The sequence below is a fragment of the Henckelia pumila genome, chromosome 2, assembly GCF_033568475.1.
Source record: "Henckelia pumila isolate YLH828 chromosome 2, ASM3356847v2, whole genome shotgun sequence".
NCBI classification, from domain to species: Eukaryota; Viridiplantae; Streptophyta; class Magnoliopsida; order Lamiales; family Gesneriaceae; genus Henckelia; species Henckelia pumila.
In genome coordinates this window covers 8,933,618-8,952,880 of record NC_133121.1, presented here as the reverse complement: position 1 = coordinate 8,952,880, position 19,263 = coordinate 8,933,618, and the positions used below count along the sequence as shown (strand labels likewise).

The following is a 19,263-nucleotide window of genomic DNA, read 5'->3' as shown; positions in this document are numbered from 1 at the left end:
GGATGCGGAACCGACGAAACTCGAAATCTATCCAAAACCTGCACGTGGACCGGTTTTTCGTCGGACCGAGTTCAACGTAGAGTCGGGTTTATACCTGAAACATATTGTCGTTTCTAAATGCAAGGAATATACTTGCAAAACACCCGATTTTGAACCAATTTACCCGATATTTTACCGCAAATTACATCTTCCCATATAAAGTTTATTTATTATTTTTTTAAAAAAGAGAAATCCTCTCGTTGTTTCCTAACTGAAACCCTAATGTTTTAGCAACCCGATCGAATTTCTGGTAAAAATCCTCACAGAAGTGTTGAATTTCCCTGCTGAAAATCGATTTCCAATGCTTGACGATAACACTTTGCCGCTTGTTCCCGCCGGAGACAGGCGAAAGGATCCGCAGCCATATGCTTATTTTTTAGAAGAATTGAAAGGGAAGTTGTTTTGGGAAGCAATGGATACAAACTGTTCTCAGTTCTTGTATTTAGTTCTTGAGAGAAGGAAACCGGAAGTCACACAGATGATCTTTTCGGAGGTGAAAGACCAGATATGTATTTTGATGTCCGATCGCTGTGGTAGCAATGTAGTCGAAAAGCTCTACGAAGTCTGCAACGAACAACAGATGGACCAGTTGGTTTTTTCGATCACCGCTAATGTCGATTTGCTCATGGCTGTCTGTCTCCACTCTCGCGGGTATGCTCACAATTGCTCATGTAATTACTGTAATTACTCTTAGCTAGTTAGCTGGTGTTTGGAATTGCTTCTTGTCACCTTTTCATTAACAAAATTTTGTAACTTTGTGAAACTTTGTTTCACCGTCTTACACTTTCTCAACATCCTGTCTTTCTCTTCAGATCTAAATCCATGAAAAAGTTTCTTCAGTGTCTCGTCACACCGGACCAGATATCTCATATGATATCCATCTTCCTAGGCATCACTGTTCCACTAGTAAACCACGAGATTGGTGTTGGCGTTATTCGCCATTGCTTACATATCTTCCCTGCTAAACAAACTCAAGTAATTTAATTATCTCTGAATGTCAACCTATATAGTTTTATGAAATTTACTACATCTATAACATCACTTGTGTTTTTGCAGATTTTGGATGTGATAGCTGATAATCTTTTCGAAATCGCCACCTGGAAAACCGGCTGCTTGCTTCTTGGGGATGTCCTCGGATCAAAAGTCTATCCCCTGGAAAGCCAACAGCGTATTGTCTCAGAAATAATAGCAAATGTCCATCGTTTGTGTGTTACTCGATATGGGTTTGTAGACACACTTTTCCTTTCACATACCTCTTGCAATTTCGCATTTAAAATCCAAAACACAACAATTTTCCGGTTTCAGGTGTCATGTGGCGCGGGATGTACTATGTTTCAAGATTCAGGATGGGGTAAGAGATATAGTAGCTCGACTGACCGGGACATTCGCCTCCCTATCTATGAACACACATGCATCCGATCTTGTTTTGAGTTTGATAGAGAAATACAAAGAAGAATGCGCACCTCAAATCATCAATGAGATCATATGCAGTTCTGATTTCTCGAGATTGCTGTTACATCCTGATGGCAAAGATGTTCTCGAACACGCTAAGAAATACTCTAAGGTACAATTGACAGTGTTCATCTTCTTTTTTCTTCTTTATTTACAATCAAGCTATAGCTCGGATCAAATGTTAAGGTTAATACAAATTTATACAATTTCACAGGGAGCAGTTCTCAAGAGTTTGAATCATCAGATTGCCCTACACTCTGATCACTCGCGTAGCCCTCGCCATGGAGAGAACAATCCGCCTAAATCACAGGGAACAGTTCACAAGATTATGAATCATCAGGTTCCTCTGCACTCTGATCAAGTGCATAGCCATTGCCATGGTAAGAACATTATGCCGAAATCGCAAGGAACCGGTCAGCAGATTCTGAATCAGCAGATTCCTGACACTTTGACCATTGGCCTGCAATGAACATCAAGCCTAAATGGAAAATATAGAGGTGTGATTATTGAGAAATATGGCTTCCTTTGCAATGTGAAACCCTGTCACCCCGCTATGCATATGACCTTATTGTTGTTTTCGTGTGTCCTGATTTTTTTTAAAAGTAGTGTGTCCTGATTTTTGATACTGGTATTTTTGTGCTTTAGGGTGAAGATTGAATAACTTTATGAGTACTTATGTTTGTCGTTTGTCTTTAAAGTTCGAACCCTGACAAGATAGATTTGGTCTCTTGATTATTTCATTTATTTTGTCTTTAAAGTTCAAACCTTATTGTTTGTTTTTGTGTGTCTTGCTTTTTGATACTGGTATGTCTGTGCTTTAGGGTGAACATTGAATGAATGACTTCATCGTAAGTACTTATGTTTGACTTTGTCTTTAAAGTTCAAACCTGTATCAAGATAGATTTCCTCTCTTGATTATTTCTTTTATTTACATCTTTTATTTCCTTAAGATTGATTAGATTTTCTATTTTTTGCACCTAATTGATTAGATTCACTAATATTGATGACTAAAATTCTCTTTCTAATATTGGTGAATGTTTCTATCTTGCTTTTCAGTGCATAATTGATTATTGGTTTAGTTAGTGGAGAACAGATGAATGTAAAGTTTAATCTTCCCCGTTACTTGTAGTTCCTGTTGGGTTCAGGGGACGCTGAGAGAGACCGGTTCTTGTCTGTTTGAGGTGATATTTATGATATATTTAAGTTTTCCTTGGACTACTGTAGATGTGGGTTTTTTTTTCAAGTTTTTCTTGTAAAAATTTATACATGTTTGAGGTGAAATGTAACTTTTGGCTAAGGGGTGAGCGGAGTAGAGTGGTAAGACTGATGAAATGTACAAATTGTTTGGTGATATTTAAATGGTGAGACCATCAGAATTCAGACATGTCTGGTAAACTTCAGTTTCTAAGAGCATAAAATATTTTTGAATGTTTGAGAAGTACCAGTAAGGTTCAGAACTTGACCTGTGATAACCTGGAGCCTTGCATGTATTATATACATCTTAAAGCAAATTTTCATCAATGATTCTGCTTCGAAATGGAAAAATATCTAGATATTCGAAACCTTTTGTGACATTGCCATTTTATCTTATTTTTATCACTTAGAAAGTAGTTAGAATTATGACCCTTTGTACATATATTCATCTACTACATAATGCAGCGCGGAACCCAGGATGGAAACATCATCCACGACCATGTCCATGTGAAATAGCTTCAATATCCTCACCGGAGCTCTGTTCTTCCTTGCAGGCTTTCTAGTTCGAGCTAAGATGCGGTGGTGGAAACTGAAAACATACTAAACTCCAATATAAGATAGGATGGTATCAAGTATCATTTTTTAAGGTCTTGAACTTGTAGGAAATTTAAATGTTATATTGTCCAGTAAAAGTGGAGATTGCAAATACTTGTAAATTCAAACTAAACTTTGATTAAGTTGCTCATGGGTTCAATGTGTGCTTTCGATGTGTGCTTGATCAGTTTACTACACCACCCTTGAAGTTCTTTCTTTTGTGATGTACTGTTGACACTGTGTTCGCAATGATTTGTTGCATCCCTTTTCTAGATTCTCTTGATCTTTCATATATAACCTCTCTTTAATGTGGTTCTATGTTACTCCTGGTGGGGAGCTCCCATCCCCTTTGATTGACATCTGTCTCGGTTTTGCCTTTTTTCTTTCCTGTTTTTTTTTTTTCAAATTTGTTCTTCTTACTTTCACCATGAGGTAGTGCCATATAAATCATATGGAATGAGCTTCTTTTAAATTTTTTGTAGAGCTATTTTTTTCAAATTTTTGCAGCATTAAATTTTTAATGGAATATTATTTTTTTAGTATTTTTTAAAATGTCTTTTGTTTCATTATTTCGGAGACATATTTTATTTTCCTTTCTATATTAATATCTCCATTTATATAGATGAACACAATATTAATATGATGAAACATAAAAAAAATTGAGATTCCTATAACACAATATTGAAAAATTGAAGGAATAATTTTTAGAATATCTTTTTTTTTTTTGTATCTAGGAATATGAAAAATGAAGATTATGTCAATTTGACTTTTGTGTTTTTTAGATTGTTATATACTCATATATATATATATATATATATAAAATATAAAAAATATGGATAATTATTTTTTAAAAAAATTGGTTTTTTTTACTATAATATTGTTGAGCCATGATATTTAACATCATTGAGTCATCTTTAATAGAAAATGATAGATACTAATTATGTGTGAATATTAAGAGAACTTTCATGGTTTAACAAAATATAAATCCCTTATAATTTTAAAATTTATCATATAAAGTCTTAAATTTTAAATTGAATCACAGAAAATTCAATTCTACAATTTTATAGAATAGCAGTGGTTAAGGAAAAAATATAAATAAAGAAAATAAATATTTTCAAAAAGAAAAAAATAATTAGGAAAGAACGAGAAATGAAAAAAAATGACAAAAACAAAAAAATAAGAACATAAGAGAGAAAAACCTGTGTAGTGAAAAATAAGGTTAGACAATTTAAAGTGAAAAACAAAAGGTATTTTTTTTAAAAAAAAAAAAGAAAAAAAGAGAGATTATTAAAAAACACAATGCACACGTTTCCATCAAATAACATGAGGGGAGTAGAGCTCCTGAAGGAGCATAAACTCCCCTCTCTTTAACAGCTCTTATTCGATTTCAAATTCTTTATTGTTGCTTTGTCTTTTTCCACGTTATCATCTTCGATAGTGGTACAATGATATTACGTCGGGGTGTTCACAGATCGGTTAACTGCCCAAGCTGAAACCAAAAATTCGATTTGAACCAAAAACTGGATCGAAAATTTGGTTCGGTTTTTCGGATTTTTGGTTTTTCGGTTCGGTTTTTTCTTTTGGTTAACCGAATCGGATTTTTTTTTCTTTTTAAAATAATTTTTAAATTTTTATTAATAAATAAAATAATAATAAATACAAAAAATAACAAAATTATTAAAAGATTTAATTTCGATTAAAACCGAAAACTAAAGAGAAAAAGAAAAATATTTTCGGTTTTTAACCGAACCGTTAAATTCGGTTTGGTTTTGGGTTTCGGATTTTGGTGAATTTTTGGTTCAGTTCGGTTCGGTTTAAATGAAAACTCATTATTGCGTCTGTAATTTTGCCGTGTCAGCTTTGTACAGAAAACCTTATCCAATTTTTGTTGCAGTGGTAAACTAATATGATGAGAGAAGCGCTTTTGCAAATTGCTTTTAACAGTTTCTTGAGGAAAAAAGAGTGACATAGGATTAATTGAAATATCCGAACATCCACAAACATCTCATTGTATTTTTCATCAGTCCACTTACATAATATCAATTTTGAATACATATTTATACCAAGTGTTTAGAATTTGTATCTTGACATATTTTCGCACATATGTTATTTATCAACTTGCATTAGACACTAAGATAAATATGAAATTCAATCACAAAACTGTTTGAATTCTCTATCAGCTCATCAAAACAAGTTTTGAGTGTATTCACTCTCCTCTACACTCTAAACCGATTCTAACAGTAATGTTGCAACTCAAATCTTTTAAATCGCACAACAGTCCAAACGTCATGGTTCGATTGCTCTACTCAACAAGAAAAATTATTGCACCCCAACCTATTTATATGTTTTGATTATATAGTCCTACTTTTTTCATACCGATTAAGAAAAATCATTGAGAAATCAAATTGTATAAGTTGAGAAGGGGACCGAAGGTTCTAGGTCCATGTAGAAAGACACAACATTGTGAGCAAACATTAAGGTTCTAGGTTCGTGCAGAAAGATCTCGAATATTATGAACAAGACTTGAACATTATAGTTTCATGTGTCATTTGACCTAAGATGGTCTAGAAGTGATAAGTGTATTTTATACACTTAATTTATTAATGATTTTTATTGTTAATTATTGGTTTCGAGCAGATATATGCGCGGTTTTGTTGTTTTTGTGTTTGTAGGAAATTATTTGATTATTGTTGAAATAAGAAGAAAATGAGAATTGAGAAAAGAAAAGAATGAAAATGAGAAAAGAGGCTGTAAAGAAAATAGTGAAAGAAAAGAAATGAGAAAAGCTATTGGGCTATCTTTATTGGGCTTATGAAGAAAGTTAGCGCTTAAGAAGCGCTAAAGAGAAGAGAGAAAGAACAAACGCGCTACTCGTGTATGACATTGAAGATTGAGAATTCGAACCATGTGCGCGCCCGCGCCTTTCACTGAGCGTCCGCCCCGTCTACATCTCAGCGTTTTTAATTATATCAAGAAGGAAAATTTTATATTTTTATGGGCTTTTTGTGTGACGTATAAAAGGAGATTGAACATCAGAATTAAAAGGAGGAGCCGCCACAACAGATTAGCAGACATATAAGAGATTTGGAGTTTGATTGTGCAGAGCTTTACTTGAAGAACGAAGACGGAGATCGATAGACCGGACACGACATCGCATCGACGGATTTGTTTTCTTTATCTTTTATTTATTTAATTTTGATTTGATGTCTGGATTTTTGAACATGAATTATTGTTTTCAAAATTTTATTATGAACTAATTTTTTAGAGTCTAGAGGTCAGATGGAACCTGGTGTAGACATTTTCATGAATTTTTGATTTTATTGAATTGAGTTCTTCTAGATTAATTTTTTTTTCTAGATTTGAATGTCTTTTCAACTAACTGATCAATAATTGAATTGTAAAATTTATTTGAAATCTGGCACTCGGGAGAGGATATTTGAATATGACCAATAGAAAATACATTGTTAATTATTTATATAGCTCGAAAGAGTGTATAATTTTAACAAAGCGTTTAAAAAGAACATTGTTTTGCATAGATCACTGCAAGTAGATTCTTAATAGGGATATTGAAATTGAATTGTAGTTGATAAACATTATTTGTTGCTTGGGAGAGGGAAATAATAAACTTAAGTGTTCTTGGCTATTAATTGAATGGAATTCATGAAGATAAATTAATTAGGATTGATTGTTGTTGAAACCAGGTGAAATCTAAACCTCTAGACCAATTTTTCTCTGATTGATATTCTTTGAAAGTTGTGTGTGTGTTATTAAAAACTCAATGATTATTTATTTTTGTGCGAATCTTCTGATTATTAATTTTCTAAATAAAATTAGGACTATTTTAATTACAAGCACTGAATAATTTCACTTTACTCCTTGTGGGAACGATACTTGATTCATCACTTTATTAAAACTTGACACTTGCACGCTTGCGAGAATTTTTCACAACAAATTTTTGGCGCTGTTGCCGGAAAGTAAATTTTGATTTTATTTTATTCTTGTTACCAATTAGTCTAGATTTTAATTTAGAGCTTTTATTTATTTTAATTTAAATTTCTCATTGATCTCTTTTTGGTTCGTTATTGCAATTTATGCAACGATCTCAAAGTGCAAATTCTTTATTGTTTGATCCGGAGATCGAACGAACTGCACGTGCTTTGAGAAGAGCGAGAAGAGAAGAAGTCAATAACATGGCTGAAGAGAATGCATAAGAAGCTCCCTTGGTGCCAATTAGAGAGCACTTCAGGCCAGTAATCCAGGCTCACTACTCTGGAATAGCTCGTGGAACTATCAATGCTAACAATTTTGAGCTAAAACCTGCATTGATCAACATGGTTCAGCAGAACCAGTTTAATGAGAGCGTCAAACTGATCCTCACCTGCACTTGAGGACGTTCCTGGAGATAACAGACACGGTAAAATTTAATGAAGTTTCTAAAGATATAATAAGACTGCGTTTGTTTCCTTTTTCTCTTAGGGATCGTGCAAGGCAGATGGACTCCAAACAGCTCTACGAGGCATGGGAAAGTTATAAAGAGTTATTAAGATGTTGTCCTAACCACAATTTTGCAGATTTGGAACAGATCGAGTGATTTTACAACGGACTGAATGCGCTCACGAGAATGTCTGTGGATTGTGCGGCTGGAGATACTATATTTGCAAAGGATCCCGCTCAAGCCTATGATATGCTGGAACAGATGGCAATCAATAGTTTTAATGGCCATATGAGCATATGGGAGTCAAAAAGCCAGTTGGAGTGTATGCAGTGGATCCTCTCACATCCATCACTGCCCAATTATCTGCACTGACTACACAGGTAACTGTGTTGAATAAAGTGAGTGTTGTAGAACCAGCAGGTGTGTTGGGTTCTATGGACGAATCTCATCATTCTAAACAAGTGCAGTACATAAATCAGAGAGGTTATGGGGGCTATAGAGGTAATCCTGTTCCCAATACTTATCACCCTAGTTTGCATAATCATGAAAATTTTTCTTATGCTAACAATAAAAATGTGTTGAATCCTCCGGGATACAATACAAATAAGGGTGAAGGTAAGCCTCCTTTGGAGGATGTTGTTAATGCTTTTGTGCAGGAATCAATCAAGAGAATGGCGAGGACTGAGACTCGCCTTGACAGTTTAGAGACACATGTGGCCAACATAGGTGTTGTGCTTCAATCTATGGAGACTAGCATTGGGCAGCTGGCAAATGCCTTGAAGGATAACAACGAAGGTTAGTTTCCAAGCAACACTGAGGTAAATCCAAAGGAGCAATGTAATGCCATAGAGTTGAGGAGTGGGAAAGAAGTTGGAGTCCAAGAACTTGTTGTTGAAGAGAAGAAAATTGAGGAAGCGGTCGAAGAGAAGGAGCCTGAACCTGAGCAGAAACCGATGTACAAGCCTCAACTTCTATACCCGCAGAGATTCAAGAAGAAGACGTTAGACGAACAGTTTGCCAAGTTTCTTGAGATCTTCAAGAAAATTCACATCAATATTCCATTCGCCAATGCTTTGATTCAAATTCCGAATTATGCTAAATTTTTGAAGGAGGTGATGTCTAAGAAGCAGAATTTGGAGGAGTTCGAGACTGTCAACCTGACTGAAGAGTGCAGTGCTATCCTGCAAAAGAAGCTACCACAGAATTAAAAGATCCAGAGAGTTTTGCGATTCCTTGTATTATTGGTTCTTCTAATTTTAATAAAGCACTTTGTGATTTAGGAGCTATCATTAATTTAATGCCTTTTTCTATTTTCAGGAGTTTAGGACTTGGAGAGGTGAAGCCCACGACAATCGCATTGCAGCTAGCCGATAGATCTATCAAATATCCGCATGGAATCATTGAGGATGTTCTGGTAAAAGTAGATAAGTTTATTTTTCCGGCGGATTTTGTTGTGTTAGATATGGAGGAGAACATAAATATGTATTTGATTTGGGGAGACCATTCTTGGCCACTGCGGATGCCAATATCGAGGTAAATAAAGGTTAATTGTTGATGGGTGTGGAAGGCGAATGAGTAATTTTCAACATATTCATGAAAACACTAAATCCACCCATCAAAGAATTATGCTTAATTGAGCCAATTGTGAAGTTGTAGTGCTGTCATAGAGCCGATATTGAGGTTGAATCAAAGAAAAAAGCGCCAAGTTCATCAACGAAGAAGGCCACGAAAAAGAAAGCGAAATTTAAATGACGGTTCGTGGAATTTATTTGGCGTGTGAAAGATAAGGGGAAGATGTAAAGCCCAAAATTTATCTTTATTGAGTTTATTTGAGATAATCAGAGGTTTTCGAAGTAGGGGCCATTTTGATATTTATTAGGGACTATTTTGGAATTTTTGGATTTTTCAGGGACTAAAATGAAAATTTAGGATTTTATATATTATCATAGCTTGGTTGACTATTCTTCACTCCCCATCACCTCCTCCATCTCACCTCTTCCTCCATTTAATGCGTCTCCAAGCTTTCTCAAGCTTTGTGATTTCAGTTTCTGGCTGATCCGTCCGTTGAAATTTAATTCTAAAGGCAGATTAGCGATCACCACGGCGAGAGCTTTGTTCTATCGTAAGTTTCTCTTTGATAATATATATTTTATTTTTTGGATGTATTTGGAATTCTATTCTTTTCGGGTATGATGTTCTTGAGATAGTTCTTATCGTTTATTCTCAGACGAAATTGAAAAAGAGCGTCTCGGATTTGTTAAGAATTTTCTCGTGATTTTTGAAAGTTGGAGTTTTGAGATTTGATGGGTTTGAGTCTCTATTGATGATTTGGTAGTGATTTGAGTTAGTATCGATATTATACTGCTGTCTGTGTTTTAGGTTTGATCAGAAAATATTCGTTATGCCGCCGGTTTGAGTTTTGGGAATGTTGATTCGTTTGAATTGTTGAACCGTTTTCAGTTGAGTTTGATTGTGTGAGACCTCGGTTCTAAACATCTAATTAAGGAGTAAACAATAATTAAGCATACAAGATTCAAGAACTAAAAGCAAAGCCAAAACAAAAGAAATTTTTTTTTTTTAAAAGGGGCCGCGCTCGGGCGGCCATAAACTGCCGCTCGAGCGCGCCCTACTCCTTGGCGCTACTGGAATACATGGAATGGGGTGCGCTTGGGCTGCTAAAAAATGCAGCTCGAGCGCCCTCCTACAGCAGAAACAGAACAGCAGAATTTATGCTAAAACTCAAGTCCAAAACCATCAACTAATAATCATGCATTACAATCATGAATTCTCCAACTAATACATGAAGTTCTAGAGTTGATCAAATGTCCAAAAGGCTAGAACATGCAACGATCATATCTCGACAAGGCTATTACAATACGAATACAAACATAAGAAGTTCGAATTCTAACATGCTACTATCTAAACTAGATGAACATGCTGACACGACTTCTAAACCGAGTCTCACTACTAGCTCTCCCTCTTGAAGCTAACCATGCCTCTTCTGACTTGGTCCTGCCCCACCTGTTGCCAAGTACACATACAAAACAAAGCAACGGCCGGAAAACCGGTGAGAATGATAATCCCAGTAAAAGCAACATATCAAATAAAACCAGGATATCGATTCTGATAAACAAGGGAGTGCTGCTCTGCTTTTGGGATCCCGAGGATGAGATCACGTAACGACTCACTGAATCTCCCAATCGAGGTGGTGCCACGTATCCCACTCCTCTAGACTTTGAGCAACCATAATGAGTATGCTAGCACTAGGCGAAATACTACAACCTAGGCCACTCAATCATAGTTCCCAAATGTCTAAACAAAAAGGGAGGTTCTGCCCGCTGAAAACAAGGTTGGCTCAAGATGAATGCATAACAGAAACATAAAACATAAGCCATCTAACAAAAGCCAAAACAATCAAACAAAACACAAGTTCCTCATGCTAGAACAAGTGTAGATGCAAGTACGTGATTTCAAAAGGGAAAACTCGAGAACCACAGTCCCGAGTATGCTATCCCGCTATGATGACTGCTTTTACCTTTCAATGCAGTAGCTTCCAACTCTGGATACACTACAAAAGAGACTGTATCAACAACTATACAATCTAACAACAACAAGGCAACGGTTCAAGGAAATGCTCTATACCGTTCTTTGTTCAAATCTCGGAAACGATCAAACGACTGCTAACTCTGGGCTTGATACCTCCAAACGAATCTGTACGGAGACAATGAATGATCAATAACCAAGATCAAATTATAAGCCAAGTTCCAACAACTCAAAAACGGTTCAAAATCCCCAAAACTCAAACCGACGGCATAACGGCTATAAACTGAACAAACCGGCAATGCAGACAGCAGTTCAATACCAATACCAACTCAACTCAATGCTAATACAACAACAACAAGGCAAACCCAACACATCTTAAAACTCACATTTTCGAAAATAGCTTCCAAAAATCATAACAATTCCGAACGTCGCTCTAATTCAAAACCGACAGATAATAAACGATCAGAACTCTGTCAAGAACAACATACTCGAATCTAGAACGATTCTAACAACATCCAAAAACTAGAATGTATCGGATCGAAGAAGAACTTACGATATAACAGAGCTCTCACTGCAGTGATCGATAATCTGCCTTCAGAATTAATTTCCAGCAGACGGATCGAGCCCGGAATGAAATCACAAAGGTCAAAAGCTCAAAAGTGGCGTCTACAATGGAGGAGGCGTGCTTGAGGAAGGAGGAGAAGGCTTCTCCAATCAAATCCAAGTGTAGATAATATATAAAAATCAATATTTGCGTTTTAGTCCCTGAAATTTCCAAAATTTTCAAAAAGGACCCTGATCAAAATCAAACCGGCTCGAGAACTCTGTAATCTCTGATTAACTCAAATAAACTCATTTAAGATAAAAACGGGGCGTTACAATTCTCCCCCACTAAGAAGAGATTTCGTCCTCGAAATCAATGAGAACCACAACTCTTAAGATAGAATAAAGAACTAAAGACAGTAAGAAGAACTCACGTCATCTGAATAACTCTGGAAAATGCTGTCTCATGTCAGACTCTGTCTCCCAAGTCGCTTCCTCGACTCCGTGACGGCTCCACTGCACTTTCACCAACGGAATCAACTTGGTTCTGAGTTGCTTTTCTTTCCGATCAAGGATCTGAATCGGTCGTTCAAAATAGCTCAGAGTCTCGTCTAACTCGGCTTCGTCAGGCTGAAGGATATGAGAAATATCGGGTTGATAATTTCGCAGCATAGAGACGTGAAAAACGTCGTGAATACCAGATAAAGACGGAGGAAGTGCAAGTCTGTAGGCAAGATCGCCTATCTTCTCGAGAATCTCGTACGGCCCGATGAATCTCGGAGATAACTTCCCTCTCTTACCGAATCTGACAGTGCCTCTGAAAGGAGAAATCTTAAGGAAAACACGGTCTCCCTGCTCAAAACTCAGAGGTCGACGTCTGACATTTGCATACTTCGCCTGCCTATCTTGAGCTGACTTCATTCTGTTCTGAATGATCTTAACCTGCTCTGCCATATCTCTAAGCATATCCGGTCCCAAATCTGGTGACTCGGACAAGTCATCCCAAAACAACGGAGATCGGCATTTCTTACCGTACAATGCCTCAAAAGGCACCATACCTATACTCGCTTGGAAGCTGTTGTTGTAAGAAAACTCGACAAGAGGCAAAGAATCCTGCCAACTAGTGCCAAAGTCTAGCACTAACGCTCGCAACATATCCTCTAACGTCTGGATAGTCCGCTCTGACTGTCCATCGGTCTGAGGATGATAATTTGTACTCAGATGCAATCGAGTACCAAGTGCCCCCTGAAGACTGTGCCATAAGTGAGAAGTGAATCTAGGATCTCTGTCTGAAACGATCGACTTCGGCACACCATGCAATCTCACAACATTGCTAACATACAACTCAGCCATCTGATCATGACGATACATCATCTTGTACGGAATAAAACAAGCAGATTTCGTCAATCGGTCGATCATTATCCAAATGGCATCGCATCCTCGAACGGATCGTGGTAGCTTCGTGACGAAATCCATAGAAATGTGATCCCATTTCCATTCAGGAACAGATAAACTGTGCAACAGACCTCCTGGTCGCTTCCGTTCTGCTTTCACCTGTTGATAATTCAAACACCGAGATACAAACCTCGCTACGTCGCTCTTCATTTTCTTCCACCAGAACTGGTTCTTCAGATCATTGTACATCTTAAGACCTCCACGATGAATACTGAACCGATTGCAATGAGCCTCTCGGAGAATAAGCTGTCTCAACTCCGAAATATCAGGCACAACAAGACGGTTATTCACGAACAAGACATCATCTCTAACCTGGAATTCAGACTGATGACCCGATCTGACTTTCTCTACTGAAATCTGGATGCTCGGCTCAGACTTCTGTGCTTCTTTGATTGCAATAAACAACTCCGGTTCGGCTTGAATAGCAAACACTCTGATAGTCTCCCTATCTGTTTCAAACTCTAAACCAGAAGTGCAACAATCATCGATCAACTGAGAAACACCAATAGTAGAAAGAGATAAAGAACAAAGCTTTCGGCTCAACGCATCTGCAACTGCATTCGACTTTTCCGGATAATACTTGATCTCACAGTCAAAATCTTTCAACAGATCTAACCACCTTCTCTGTCTCATATTCAGCTCTGCCTGAGAAAACAAGTACTTAAGACTCTTATGATCAGAAAAGATCTCGAAGGACTTACCATAAAGATAGTGACGCCAGATCTTCAAAGCAAAGACGATCGCAGCTAGTTCAAGATCATGGACCGGATAACGAGTCTCGTGCGGTTTCAGCTGCCTCGATGCATATGCCACCACATGCTTATGCTGCATAAGAACACAACCCAAGCCTCGGTTAGAAGCATCACAATAGACTGTGAAACCTCCAGTACCCTTCGAAATAGAAAGAATCGGAGCACTGGTCAGTCTCCTCTTCAGATCAACAAAGCTAGCCTCACAATATGGAGTCCAAACAAAAGGCGCATTCTTCTGAGTCAGCTGGGTAATTGGCTCGGCAATAGACGAGAAACCCTCGATGAAACGACGGTAATAACCAGCTAAACCCATGAAGCTTCGAATCTCCGGCACTGAAGTAGGTCTAGGCCAATTCATAACCGCTTCAATCTTGCTGGGATCGACAGAAATCCCATCTTCAGAAATAATATGACCGAGAAAGACAACTCGATCTAACCAGAATTCACACTTAGACAGCTTGGCAAACAACTGCTCAACTCGCAAAATCTGCAGTACGGTCCTCAAGTGCTCTGCATGGTCAGTACGGTTCTTCGAGTAGATAAGAATATCATCGATGAAAATAATGACGAACTCATCTAAATAACGCTGAAAGATACGGTTCATCAAACCCATAAAAACCGCTGGAGCGTTAGTCAATCCGAACGGCATGACTATAAACTCGAAATGACCATACCTCATTCTGAATGCGGTCTTAGGAACATCTTCCTCTCGCACTCTCAGCTGATGGTAGCCTGACCTCAGATCAATCTTAGAATAGACAGAAGAACCCTGCAGTTGATCAAACAAGTCATCTATTCGGGGTAAAGGATACCTGTTCTTAACTGTAGCCTGATTCAATTGATGGTAGTCGATACAGAGCCGCATAGAACCATCCTTCTTCCGAACGAATAGAACAGGAGCACCCAAGGCGATACACTAGGTCTGATATATCCCTTGACAATCAAATCCTCAAGTTGCTCCTTCAACTCTCTCAATTCAACAAGTGCCATACGATAAGGAGCTTTTGAAATAGGTTGAGTACCTGGCACTAAGTCAATACTAAATTCGACTTCTCGAATAGGCAGCAATCCAGGAACATCTTCCGGAAACACATCCGCAAAATCTCTAACCACTGGTATATCGACCAAAGCTGGGCTAGATTTCAGTACATCAACTGCATACACCAAAAATCCTTCTGCACCTTTCTGTAGCAAACGAGTCATAGATAACACTGAAATCAAAGGAATTCTAGATCGAGAACCCTTACCAAAGAATTTCCACTCGTCTGTCATTTCAGGTCTGAACCTGACCACTTTCTGAAAACAATCGACTGTTGACATGTACTTGGTCAAAGCATCTATACCGACAATACAATCAAAATTTGACAACCCAAGCACAATACAGTCGAATTCTAACAAATTCCCCTCAAAACAAAGTTCACAGTTCCTGACTAGTCTGACAGAAACAATTCCTCCACCCAAAGGTGAAGTAACAGCTACTACTGTAGGAAACAACTCAGTTGGCAAAGCATGCAATAAGACAAATTTCTCAGAGATAAAGGAATGGGAAGCACCTGTATCTATATAAACATGAGCAGAATGACCAAAAATCGAACAGTTACCTGCTATGACATCATCAGGTGCTGCTTGAGCCTGATCCTCTGTCAGAGCAAAGACTCGTGCTTGCTGTCTCGGAGGCTGATTGCACTGGTACTACCTCCCTGTCTGTTCTGCTGCTGAGGCTGGAAAGAGTGCACTGCAAAAGACTGCCTCTCAGGCTGAGCTGCAGATCTAGACGAACTCCCACTCTGAGCTCTATCTCTGTTACGCTGTGGGCACACTTTAGAGAAGTGTACCGGTTGCTGACAGGTGTTACAATTGCCGAAGACTCCCACACACTGATCCGGTGAGTGTCTTCCTCCACACTTGCTGTAGTACAAGGATGATGACCCAGAACTTGGTCCTGAACCGAATTGCTTCGAACCAATGGAACTGGACGAACTGTTTCCTTGCCTCTTGAACTGTTTACCTCTTGCTTTGTACTGATCTTTTCTGTTTCCCCCACTGCTACCACCTTCATACCTCTGCTGCTGGTTCTGATGCTGAGATGGCTGATTCTGGTACTGAGATGGTTGGTTCTGATACTGCCTCTGCTGCTGAGGTGCCCCCTGATTACCTCTTTGCCTCCACAAGCCTGCTTCTGCTCCCTTTGCGTAATTCATGGCATCCGCAAAGTTGCTAGGCCTGTTGGTGTTAACCAACGTGAAGACATCGGGGTTCAACTCGTTGATGAACTGATCTGCCTTAGCTTCTTCATCTCCGGCAATTAGCGGTGCAAAACGCAACAGACTATCGAACTTAGCCACATACTCTTCAATGTTCAGATTCCCTTGCTTCAGATTTGCAAACTCTGCTCTCTTATCCTTACGATATGAGATAGGGAAAAACCGCTTATAAAACTCAGATTTAAAAAGAGTCCAAGTAACCTCTGTACCTCGACTCTCAAATGCTTTCTTTGTCATGATCCACCAGCTCTTAGCACCACCACGCAGCTGATGAATTACTAACCTGATTCGGCGGTCATCTGTGTAGTCAATGGAGTCAAACAACTGATCCATATCATCCAACCAACTTTCACAGTCAACTGGATTTTCTGAACCCATCAACAACGACGGATTGAATGACTGAAACCTCTTCAGCAAGGTTTCCATAGGAGTCGCTGAAGCATCCAACTGATCAACTTCAGTGCTAGCTTGCTCAGTCTCAGGGATAACTGGCGGTGTGTTTCTGTTTATCACTCGACGAGGACCCATCTGATAATCAAAGGTTAGGACACGAGCTCGCTACGATCAGTGCCCTTACAACCGCTTGGAATATCGGATACCAGTCGATAACAGAAATAGCTATATCTCAAGTAGATCATGCTTTATAAATTAAATCACAAAACCATGTAATTCAATAACTCTCAATAATAAAGCATGCTCGCATGGAATTAAATACACAGTTAAAATAATTCAAATACATGCGAGGAGCCAATACACGCAGACTCGATCTACCCGCTCACTCTAGTTCGACCAAGAATCTTAACTCTCTGATACCACTTAATGTGAGACCTCGGTTCTAAACATCTAATTAAGGAGTAAACAATAATTAAGCATACAAGATTCAAGAACTAAAAGCAAAGCCAAAACAAAAGAAATTTTTTTTTTTTAAAAGGGGCCGCGCTCGGGCGGCCATAAACTGCCGCTCGAGCGCGCCCTACTCCTTGGCGCTACTGGAATACACGGAATGGGGTGCGCTCGGGCTGCTAAAAAATGCAGCTCGAGCGCCCTCCTACAGCAGAAACAGAACAGCAGAATTTATGCTAAAACTCAAGTCCAAAACCATCAACTAATAATCATGCATTACAATCATGAATTCTCCAACTAATACATGAAGTTCTAGAGTTGATCAAATGTCCAAAAGGCTAGAACATGCAACGATCATATCTCGACAAGGTATTACAATACGAATACAAACATAAGAAGTTTGAATTCTAACATGCTACTATCTAAACTAGATGAACATGCTGACACGACTTCTAAACCGAGTCTCACTACTAGCTCTCCCTCTTGAAGCTAACCATGCCTCTTCTGACTTGGTCCTGCCCCACCTGTTGCCAAGTACACATACAAAACAAAGCAACAGCCGGAAAACCGGTGAGAATGATAATCCCAGTAAAAGCAACATATCAAATAATGGATATACAACATGCTATCAACAACATATTCAAGTCGAAGCTAAAGATATGCATGTATTTAAAACCAGGATATCGATTCTGATAAACAAGGGAGTGCTGCTCTGCTTTTGGGATCCCGAGGATGAGATCACGTAACGACTCACCGAATCTCCCAATCGAGGTGGTGCCACGTATCCTACTCCTCTAGACTTTGAGCAACCATAATGAGTATGCTAGCACTAGGCGAAATACTACAACCTAGGCCACTCAATCATAGTTCCCAAATGTCTAAACAAAAAGAGCGGTTCTGCCCGTTGAAAACAAGGTTGGCTCAAGATGAATGCATAACAGAAACATAAAACATAAGCAATCTAACAAAAGCCAAAACAATCAAACAAAACACAAGTTCCTCATGCTAGAACAAGTGTAGATGCAAGTACGTGATTTCAAAAGGGAAAACTCGAGAACCACAGTCCCGAGTATGCTATCCCACTACGATGACTGCTTTTACCTTTCAATGCAGTAGCTTCCAACTCTGGATACGCTACAAAAGAGACTGTATCAACAACTATACAATCTAACAACAATAAGGCAACGGTTCAAGGAAATGCTCTATACCGTTCTTTGTTCAAATCTTGGAAACGATCAAACGGCTGCTAACTCTGGGCTTGATACCTCCAAACGAATCTGTACGGAGACAATGAATGATCAATAACCAAGATCAACTTATAAGCCAAGTTCCAACAACTCAAAAACGGTTCAAAATCCCCAAAACTCAAACCGACGGCATAACGGCTATAAACTGAACAAACCGGCAACGCAGACAGCAGTTCAATACCAATATCAACTCAACTCAATGCTAATACAACAACAACAAGGCAAACCCAACACATCTCAAAACTTACATTTTCGAAAATAGCTTCCAAAAATCATAACAATTCCGAACGTCGCTCTAATTCAAAATCGACAGATAATAAACGATCAGAACTCTGTCAAGAACAACATACTCGAATCTAGAACGATTCTAACAACATCCAAAAACTAGAATGTATTGGATCGAAGAAGAACTTACGATATAACAGAGCTCTCACTACAGTGATCGATAATCTGCATTCAGAATTAATTTCCAACGGACGGATCGAGCCCGGAATGAAATCACAAAGCTCAAAAGCTCAAAAGTGGCGTCTACAATGGAGGAGGCATGCTTGAGGAAGGAGGAGAAGGCTTCTCCAATCAAATCCAAGTGTAGATAATATATAAAAATCAATATTTGCATTTTAGTCCCTAAAATTTCCAAAATTTGCAAAAAGGACCCTGATCAAATTCAAACCGGCTTGAGAACTCTGTAATCTCTGATTAACTCAAATAAACTCATTTAAGATAAAAACGAGGCGTTACAGATTGTTAATTCCGGGCCTTTGTTACTTATTTTTAGATTGATCAGAATGACATGGAGTTCGGAGTTGACAGAATTCGTATCATTTGAAGATCGAAGCCGGTATAGTATCAATTTTCTTATTACTGATTAGGAAGTTGAATGAGTTTTGAATGAAATTTTA

At 38.3% G+C, this 19,263-nt stretch overlaps 1 protein-coding gene across 2 annotated transcripts; it reads left to right on the top strand.

Moving 5' to 3' along the window:
- The first annotated feature begins 200 nt into the window (after nucleotides 1-200).
- On the top strand, nucleotides 201-3,551 carry LOC140882871 (pumilio homolog 12-like). 2 transcript variants are annotated; one of them, XM_073289102.1, is made up of 6 exons: nucleotides 201-690; nucleotides 852-1,014; nucleotides 1,096-1,262; nucleotides 1,345-1,603; nucleotides 1,706-1,988; nucleotides 3,151-3,551. In XM_073289102.1, the coding sequence occupies exons 1-5, from the start codon at nucleotides 341-343 to the stop codon at nucleotides 1,958-1,960; spliced, it is 1,194 nt and encodes a 397-aa protein (XP_073145203.1). In that variant the 5' UTR covers nucleotides 201-340; the 3' UTR covers nucleotides 1,961-1,988; nucleotides 3,151-3,551. The 2 variants fall into 2 exon arrangements, with proteins under 2 accessions (XP_073145203.1, XP_073145202.1); XM_073289101.1 differs by having other exon boundaries at nucleotides 202-690; nucleotides 3,240-3,551.
- The last annotated feature ends 15,712 nt before the right edge of the window (nucleotides 3,552-19,263 follow it).

Coding starts and splice junctions, on each gene's coding strand:
- LOC140882871 (XM_073289102.1), top strand. CDS start 341: ATGCTTGACGATAACACTTTGCCGCTTGTTCCCGCCGGAGACAGGCGA. Junction 1,015..1,095: donor TCCCTGCTAAACAAACTCAA/GTAATTTAATTA, acceptor GTGTTTTTGCAG/ATTTTGGATGTGATAGCTGA. Junction 1,604..1,705: donor ACGCTAAGAAATACTCTAAG/GTACAATTGACA, acceptor ACAATTTCACAG/GGAGCAGTTCTCAAGAGTTT.